The sequence below is a fragment of the Cervus canadensis genome, chromosome 32 (genome assembly GCF_019320065.1).
Source record: "Cervus canadensis isolate Bull #8, Minnesota chromosome 32, ASM1932006v1, whole genome shotgun sequence".
NCBI classification, from domain to species: domain Eukaryota; kingdom Metazoa; phylum Chordata; class Mammalia; order Artiodactyla; family Cervidae; genus Cervus; species Cervus canadensis.
In genome coordinates, this window is record NC_057417.1 from 39,020,319 (window position 1) to 39,029,753 (window position 9,435).

At 46.8% G+C, this 9,435-nt stretch overlaps 1 protein-coding gene and 1 pseudogene across 2 annotated transcripts; both read left to right on the forward strand.

Moving 5' to 3' along the window:
* LOC122433119 (SH3 domain-containing protein C23A1.17-like) lies at nt 1-8,731 on the forward strand. 2 transcript variants are annotated; one of them, XM_043455691.1, is made up of 3 exons: nt 2-1,655; nt 1,716-2,278; nt 8,072-8,731. In XM_043455691.1, exons 1-2 carry the CDS (start codon nt 211-213, stop codon nt 2,116-2,118), a joined length of 1,848 nt encoding a protein of 615 aa, XP_043311626.1. In that variant the 5' UTR covers nt 2-210; the 3' UTR covers nt 2,119-2,278; nt 8,072-8,731. The 2 variants fall into 2 exon arrangements, with proteins under 2 accessions (XP_043311625.1, XP_043311626.1); XM_043455690.1 differs by having other exon boundaries at nt 1-2,278.
* On the forward strand, nt 3,333-5,218 carry LOC122433124 (annotated as a pseudogene).
* Nucleotides 8,732-9,435: the final 704 nt, after the last annotated feature.

Below are 9,435 nucleotides of genomic sequence, written 5' to 3' on the forward strand. Positions count from 1 at the left end.
CCCGGCTCTGAGGTGACGCCATTTTTTTTTTTCCTCTCTACGCGCAGGTGGGTGGTGGCCGAGCTTTCCCGAACTCTCGTCCTGCCTCCTTCTTGGCGCGCCCCCAACGCGTCGCCATGGCGACCCAGCGGCTCTTGCCCGCCTGTGGCGACGCCGCTTGGCTGGTAGTTTCTGCGGACCCGGCGGCGGCGGCGGCGACAGTCGGAGCTCATGGAGGTTTCGGTTAACCACGTCACCAAGACCAAGGAGCGGTCGTGCCTGGGCCGCTGCAAGCATTTCTTTTGGCTGGGCGTCACCTTCGACACGGTGGGCGCGGCCACGCTGTTCACCGGGGTCTTCTCCCGTTTGCACTACTATGACATATTCCTCTACCTGGGTGCCAGCATGATCTTCCTCAGCCTCCTCTGGTGGACTTTCTGGTACAGCGGTAACATCGAACTGTCTTCTGAAGAGGCCTTGAACAGCCCCTACCGCCTGCCCTCCGCATCCACGCTGGAAGTCCTGAGCCAGACCATCAACAACCGCTTCACTTTCACCATAGGCAGCGTTTCCAGCACCTTTATGCGGATGCGGCGGCGGCGGCGGCTACGCCAGAGGTTCCTGGAAGGGCAGACGTCTCTGGATATGACCGTCACGGGCCAGGTCGAAAACCAGCTAGACCAAGACAAAGACCGGGAGGAAGGGGCCGCGGAGAAGGGCGAGGCTCAGGACTTTGGCAGCAAGGATCTCCCCAAACCCGAAGCTATCAAAAGTTTTAAGGAAGCTTGCTCCCAGGTGCCCGATGCTGGTGACCTGGGCCGTGAGGCTAGTCTCCCAAAGTTCGTTAAGGGACCGTCGACCAGTCTGGTGCAGCCATTCACACCGTCTCCTCTGGACCAGCCTCCAACTCCAGTCATCCTGACTTCTAAGAGCCTGCCCGTAGTCTCCTTGGCTTCTATGAGCCAAACTGCCCCTATTCTGACTTCGAAGAGCCAGCCTGTAGTTGCCTTGGCCTCTACGAGCCAGCCCCTTGCAGTGACTCTTGTCTCTAAGAGCCAACTTGCAGCCCCTTTGGCCTCTACTAGCCAGCCTCCACCTCTCCTGACTTCTAAGAGCCAGTCTGTAGTTTCCTTAGCTGTAGTTTCCTCTACAAGCCAGCCCCCGGCAGTCACTCTTGCTTCTACAAGACAGCCTGCTGTCCCCCTGACTTCTACTACTCAGCCTCAGGTGGTCTTTGCCTCTAAGAGCCTGCCTGTTGTCTCCTTGTCCTTTGCAAGTCAGCCTCTGACCATACTTACCTCTCAGAACTACCCCCTGATGCCTGTGACCTCTCAGAGCCAGCTCCCGGTGCCTGTGGCCTCTGAGGGCCAACCCCTGGTACCTGTGGCTTCTGAGGGCCACCCCCTGGTGCCCAGGGTCTCTCAGAGCTACCCCCTGGTGCTTCCGGCCTCTCAGAGCCAGCTCCCAGTGCCTATGGCCTCTGAGGGCCACCCCCTGGTATCTGTGGCTTCTGAGGGCCACCCCCTGGTACCTGTGGCTTCTGAGGGCCACCCCTTGGTGCCCAGGGTCTCTCAGAGTTACCCCCTGGTGCCTAGGACCTCTCCGGGCCAGCCCCTGATACCTAGGGTCTCTCAGAGCTACCCCTTGGTGCTTCCGGCCTCTCAGAACCAGCTCCCAGTGCCTGTGGCCTCTGAGGGCCACCCCCTGGCGCCTATGGCCTCTGAGGGCCACCCCCTGGCACCTGTGGCCTCTGAGGGCCACCCCCTGGCGCCTGTGGCCTCTGAGGGCCACCCCCTGGTGCCTGTGACCTCTCAGCGTCAGCTTCAGAATCTTTTGGAGGTCTGTCAAACTGGACCACCATCTCTTCAGGCCTCCCAGTCGCCGAGTCTGGCCATCATCTCTCTGCTCCAGGTTCTGCCCACCGAGTCTTTGCAGACCCAGCCTGTGGACCTTCAGGTGGCCCAGGCTATTCTGGAGCTTCAGACCATGTATCACACCCAGCAGGCCTCCCAGAGCACCTCTTTAGTCCAGGAAATTAGACCAAGCCAGCCTCCATCTGCCCAGGAGTTTCACACAGAGCCAGTTGCTCTTGAGACCCCCGCCACCAGCGGATCAGGAGCTAAGTCAGGACCGTCCTGATGCTGCGGCCCTGCCTCCTCAGTCTCCAGCTCCAGCTGCTCAAGCCCAGCAGTCAGAGCCCTCCGGGCTGGTCCCCACCCTGGCCCAGGAGAGGAAGAGTCGCTCCATCTAGCACAGAAGCAGACCCCAGCTCTCTGAGTGGCCCTCAGGCCTCCGCCAAGTAAGTGATTTAGGAGGAATACCTGCAGTATTCCTTAACTGTTTCCAGGTCCGTGTTCTGGTGGTTTCCTCAACTGCCTCTGTTCAGACACATAAAGTTACTGGAGGTGAAGTGACCTGTTCCTTCAGGGATTTGATTATTTGAACTTAGGTAGGTTTTTGAAACCTAGTGCTCTGAGTGGATGAATTGTTGTTAAGGCTTTATGGCTCTACCAGCCGGAGGGTGTTAATTACCTTCACTCAGGAGTTCTAAGGTTTGGGGGGGTGTGAAGGTGGGGAGATTCTACAAGTTTCTGAAACAAGATAAGTTTAGGTGGTACAGGACACAGCACAAATAGCAGTGAGCCTTCTGGTGGAGAAGATCTTTTCAGTTCTTTTTCAATCTTTTTGATTATATGAAGGAGAATGTCCTTAGTTTGGGGTTACTGATCTCTAACACCTCTGTGATGCTTTGGTGGGCAATACCTGCACCCAGCTAGGACTTAATACCATTCATATTAACAAAGTTATTTTAGTGGATAACTTCTATCTATGCCCAGTATTATTAATTTCTTTGTTTCCAATAGTGATGGTTGCTTTTTGAAATCCACTTACTTAACTAAAATTATTTTACATGAGTCAACATAAAGGTAAAAATTAATCATGGCCTGAATCTTGGAAAGATTCTGAGATTTGGAAAACATTTTGTTATTTGTATTAAATCATATACACTTATGTACCATAGTACACATATGGATATGTGTACTGAATCACACGACCCTTTATGCTGACCTATGAGATGAATGTTATGGTTAAGACAGCTGAGGAGGAGGTTCATTGAACTCCCAACTGACCCCTTGTCAATTAGAACAATAGAAGAGATCATGTGAAGGTCAAAATTGGTGACCCTGCTTCTCAGTGGTTTAAGTGCCGAGTGTCAGTATACTGGTCTTTGTCTCTAACCCCGTGTGATAAATTCCTTGAGGGGGTGCAAGGAGGAAGAGTATGGAGCAGAGCAATACTTTGAGATTATGTTAATGCTCCTTATTTACGTGCTACCAACATATTCCAGAAGGTGTTCATCCTTATTTCATATTGACTGGTTTCATCTCTGACGTGAAATACAACTGAGTATTAGGTGGAAGTCAAACCCTTAATTTCCTTACAGTTTTCTCCAATTCATCTTTAAGAGAATGTGTAAGTTTCTAGGTATACACACACACACACACACACACACACATATATTCTATAGATAATCATAGGGGCAAAGCATTTTAGCTCTTTTGATTTTTATACAATCTGGACTTGTGGATTCTAAAATGAAATACATTCAGTGATTTAGGTTTCTTTTTTTTAAACAGCAAAACACTAACAAATTGTAATAATTCCATAAGTTAAAGATTTAGTGTTATTGAAAAAGATCATTTTCCCATTAATTCATATGATTGAAATAATTTTCCATACAATTCTTGAAGGAGCGTTTGCTAAGTGCCAGGAATAATGGTGAACATATATAAACACAAAGGTTGCAGACCTTGCCATCAGAAAGTTTAGAGAGCATGTTCTTTAAAGAGAAGAACACTTTAGACAAGGAAGGAGAAGGGGTAGCCTGGTGTCTACCCCTTATTTTTGACAGGAACTGTCGTGCAGAGCCTTTCAAATAATTAATTCATTGGCCTGGCATTTGTTGAATTTCTATCAAGTGCCAGGCATTCCATTAGGTGTTAGAGATTCAGAGATAAGTTGCCCCTGTTCTCCAAGCACTCACTGTTTATCAAGGGTGGCAGATCTAGGAATAATTAACACAGTGAAGATCCCCTGGAGGAGGAAACAGCAAACCTGCTCAGTATTCTTGCCTGGAAAACCCCATGGACAGAGGAGCTGGTGGGCTACATACAGTCCATGGGGTCGCAAAGAGTCAGACATGACTGAGCGACTGAGCACGCACACACACACAACAAGTGCTGTAACACAAGTCTACTTGGTCTTCCAGAATACAGGTGTGGGCTGGGTGAGGGATTTTTGATCTAAAGCCAGTGCCTAGCAACGAAGACCCAGAGGTATCCATTGGATGAAGAAGACAGAAAGAACATTCCATGCATGGGGAAAAATCAACAGAAAGACTCAGAGGTTTAACAGTCCGTGACCTGCTGGGGACATACTTGGGAAAGGATAATCTGAGGCTGTAGTCAAGAGTGCTTGGGGGTTTTCGTTCCTGGTGGTCGGTTGTCGAGGTTAGTGGGCAGTAACTGAGCCAAGATGCTGCGGAATCTGCTGGCTCTTCGTCAGATTACCCAGGCAGTTTGAGCATAAGGTTCCAGGGAAACAAAAGCTGTTTGAGGAAGGTAATGGCATTCCAGTGCATCTGAAAAGTGGGCTAGCTGATGCCCTCCTGTATAGAGCCACCATGATTCTTAGAGTTGATGGAATGGCCTGTGCCATATATCGACTGACTATGACTTCATTTCCCAAGAAGCAGGATTGACTTCAGTTTATCCTCCCAGCAGTCACTTGGCTCAACTCTGTTCAGCTCACCATGAAACCAGTTATCTGATAAATAACTGAGTTTTGGGGGGATCAATATTTATTGACTTATACTAACTGCCACCAATAAAGCAGTCTTTACCATGAAAAAAAGAGTTCCTGGGACTCCAAGATTGGGAGGTGAGAAAGTGAGAAATCTTTGCAGGCCTTCTTGTTTAAAAATTGCTTATTTATTTTTGGTTGTTCTGGGTCTTTGTTGCCCTACATGGGCTTTCTTTAGTTGGGGCAATCAGGAGCTACTCTTCATTGCAGTGCACAGGCTTCTCATTGCAGTGGCTTGTCTTGTTGCAGAGCACAGGCTACAGGCACAAGGGCTTTAGCTGCTGCGTGGCATGTGGGATATTCCTGCACCAGGGATCGAATCAGTTTCTCCTGCATTGGCAGGTGGATTCTTATCCACTGTACCACCAGGAAGTCCCCTTGCTGGCTTTTTAAGAAGGGTAATTGCGTTCATAATTCTACCTGCGTGCTCTGTTATAAAGTAATGGCAATAGGCCAGTAATTAGTGAATGATTGCTAAATTCTCTCCCGGCTAGTTCTAAGCTGAAAACAGCCCTCTTTGATGTTCGCAACAGTTTCTGACTGGAGTGTAGGCTCTTTGGGTATTGACCCTGGAAGACACTGTCAGTGCTTATTTACTTGGGCACAGCATTTTCCTTTGGCTACAAAGGTGGTTGCCAGGCCCTTTCTAGCTTCTTGGACAGCACTACCATAGAAATGAGTATCGTTTCCCCAAGGAAAGGGAAGCGTAGGCAAGGAAAGCTTTTTATATATATATAATTTATTTACTTATTTTTGTGTGTATTTCTGTTTTGGCTGTGCTGGGTCTTCGTTGCTGCGTGCAGGCTTTCTCTAGCTGCAACAAGTGGGGATTACTCTCCGGTTGTGGTGCACAGGCTTCGTATTGCAGTGGCTTGTCTTGTTGCAGAGCACAGGCTCTTGGGTGTGGGTGCTTCAGCAGTTGTGGCTCACCAGCTTAGTTGCTTCATGTCATGTGGAATCTTCCTGGACCGGGGATCAAACCTATGTCCCTTGCATTGGCAGGTGGATTCTTATCCACTGTACCACCAGGGAAGTCCCAAGAAAAGCTTTTGATTAAAAGAGATAGCTTGTACACAAAGGAAAAAGTGGAAAAGAAAAAAACACACAACTACAAAACAAAACTTTCAGCTCCTGGAGTAGAAAAGGTGAGTTGCTTTTATGACAAAAGGGAGGGTTTGTCTGATAGAGCACTGATGACTTCCAGAAGTCGTCAACCTTCTTTGGTTATCAGCAGGTGGCTCCGGAATAGGGAGTGCTTCTGTGAGGGGAAGAAATGCATGAGAATTTTCTGTAAGAAAGCACAGGAACAGATAAGGTTACAATTTATAGTTGAGCTTCTTGTCTTGTGGCAACTAGATGTACTCCTTAGTGTAACAGAGATGAAGTTAATCTTTCATTCCCGCTGGCCCAGTTTTTTGTCTCTGAGCCCCAGACCCCTGGGGCCTTTGTTCTTTAGCTCATAAGGCCTGTTTTTCTCAAGGCCCTTGCCCGGTCCTTTTCCAAAATAGCTATGCTCTTGTCTTCCTGTCTCAAGATACCATCAGGTAGGATGACACCATTTTGATACATTTCTTTATATTGACAGTAGGATGAGTACTTATCTAACATGGAGGCTGAGACTTCCCTGGTGGGAACTGAGATCCCACATGCCATGTGGTGAAAAATAAATAAATAAAATAAAATGGAGGTTGGCAATATTTTTTTCTATAAAAGCCCAGATGGTAAATATTTTAGGCTCGGTGGGTCAAAAGGGAAAATCTGGGCTATTACGTGGCTGCTTATATAACAAGAGAGTAACTGCTCCAGCCCACCCCCACCCCCATTCCCACTCACTGGGGGGTGGGTTGTACAGCTGCTTTGACTCCAGTTGCCTCAGCTGGAATCACCCACCTGACCAAGAGCAGCTGGCCTAAGGCAGAGGGAGACTGGCCTGGCCAGTCAGGTTCGCAGGCAACATGCTGTACTTCACTCTGCCCCAGTGACACCCAGGTCCCAGGGTGCATTCTCTCCTCTCGGAGAACCCGGCCCATCTCCTTGTCGTCTGCTGGCCAGAGGAGAGCTGGTCTGCCCAGTCCCTGACTCCCCGATTGCGATTCCACCATTGGGTGCCTGCCATCTGCCGACTGCGGAGTTTAGAGTGCTCAGGTGGTAGCGTTCAGGCCCTGAGCAGACCGCTGGCCAGGCAGGCAGGCCCTGGGAGCTCTGGGGAGAGCAGGAGTAGGAACTGGTGCCTGGGCTTGGTCTTGGAGGCTCACAGCCACAGCCCGCAGCAGAGCAGGTGTGGAGACTGGGAAGAGGCGCTGCTGGCAGCTGGTGAGTGGAGGCCAGATGTGCTGCCAGACCCTAGGCTGCTCAGGCCAGCCCCTCACAGCGCAGAACTATCCCACATCATCAGTGTGAGGTTGAGAAACCCTGATCTAGAATAAAAAAAAAATTATGCTATAATTCATGAAATGCTTAAAGAAAAATCTTGTTTTGATCCTCAGATGACTCATTGCCTCTTTTTCTTCTTCTTCAAAAAAAAAAAAACACCACACCAACATTTATTTGGCTGCAGTGGATCTCTAGTTGTGGCATGTGAGATCTAGTTCCCTGACCAGGGATTGATTCTGGGCCCGCTACTTGAGAACATGGAGTCTTGGCCTCTCGACCCCCAGGGAAGTCCCAGATTCACTACCTCTTAAATAGTAGTAGTCACTTCTCCACTAGACCATGAGGATCTCATTCACCTTTGTTTTATTCATCTTTGTGTTCCCATTTTGTATAATTCGGAATCAACACACACACACGGGGCATTTGTTAATAATAGTAGCTAGCATTTATTGGATGTTCATCATACATTGCCCACTGTGCCAAGTAACTTACAGGCTTTATCTCATTTGTCACAACAATCAGAGACAGGCACCACTCTTATCTCTACTTTAAGGAAAGGAGATTTGATTTTGGAAGGTTATGTAATTCTTTCAATGTCATATAAATGGAGAAGCTGGAATTGATATATAATTAATGTATAATTTGTTATAAAGTGTATATGATATGCTTTCCCTGCAAGCAATAGTTATTAATGAGCGTTTTTCTTAAGCCTGTTAGTCATAACAAGCTGTAACACCCTGGATCAGTCTGTGGCTTAGTTTTCCATTTAAAGCTCTACTTCCAGAGAGAATGAAAATCAACAACTCTTTTAATTTTTTGTTCCACTCTCATCTCAAAATTGCTTTTTTCTTTCCAGAACCCACCAGTATTCCTCCAGATTTCAACACCAAGTTTGTAAAAGCACAAATACTTACCTTCACCTCATTTTGAAAACCTCCAGCTGGAGTCCTGACCTATCTCAGACCAGCAAACGTAACCAGACTGCCTCTGCCAAGTATACGTTTCAGGGTTGGGGAGAATGTTCCAGCCTCAGATAATAAAGACGTTATCAGAATTTTAAGCCATAATAAACTGTGCCAATGAACAGTTTGTTGAACAGCCCAAATGAACTTTGTTTTAAAATAAGTTAGTTTTTAAAATAGATTTCTCTTGTGAAAGCATTCCAGCATTCTAAGTGGAAAATAATGTCACACACTTTGGGTAAAGATATAAGGACAAATCCCACAGAAATGGACATTGAAAAATGTGGCTTCTTTTTTAAGGATACTGTATGGCCTCATCAAGCTATCAGAAAGATTAGTACAATCAATGTATTACAATTTGTATGTTCATTTGTTTTAAACAGCAGGAGTTTCCCTTTTTCCCAAGGATTTAAAACTGCTGATTTGATTGCATATATTAATGATAACTTCCAGATGTTCAAGCTGGTTTTAGAAAAGGCAAAGGAACCAGACCCCAAATTGCCAATATCCGTTGGATGATCAAAAAAGCAAGAGAATTCCAGAAAAATACCTATTTCTACTTTATTGACTATGCCAAAGCCTTTGACTGTGTGGATCACAATAAACTGGAAAATTCTGAAAGAGATGGGAATACCAGACTACCTGACCTGCCTCTTGAGAAACCTGTATGCAGGTCAGGAAGCAACAGTTAGAACTGGACATGGGATGACAGACTGGTTCCAAATAGGAAAAAGAGTATGTCAAGGCTGTATATTGTCACTCTGCTTATTTAATTTATATGCAGAGTACATCATGAGTAACGCTGGGCTGGAAAAAGCACAAGCTGGAATCAAGATTGCCGGGAGAAATATCAATAACCTCAGATATGCAGATAACACCACACTTATGGCAGAAAGTGAAGAACTAAAGAGCCTGTTGATGAAAGTGAAAGAGGAGAGGGAAAAAGTTGGCTTAAAGCTCAGCATTCAGAAAACTAAGATCATGGCATCTGGTCCCATCTCTTCATGGCAGATAGATGTGGAAACAGTGTCAGACTTTATTTTTCTGGGCTCCAAAATCACTGCAGATGGTGATTGCAGCCATGAAATTAAAAGATACTCCTTGGAAGGAAAGTTATGACCAACCTAGACAGCATATTAAAAATCAGAGACTTTGACAGCAAAGGTCCGTCTAGTCAAGGCTATGGTTTTTCCAGTAGACATGTATGGATGTGAGAGTTGGACTATAAAGAAAGCTGAGCCCCGAAGAATTGATGCTT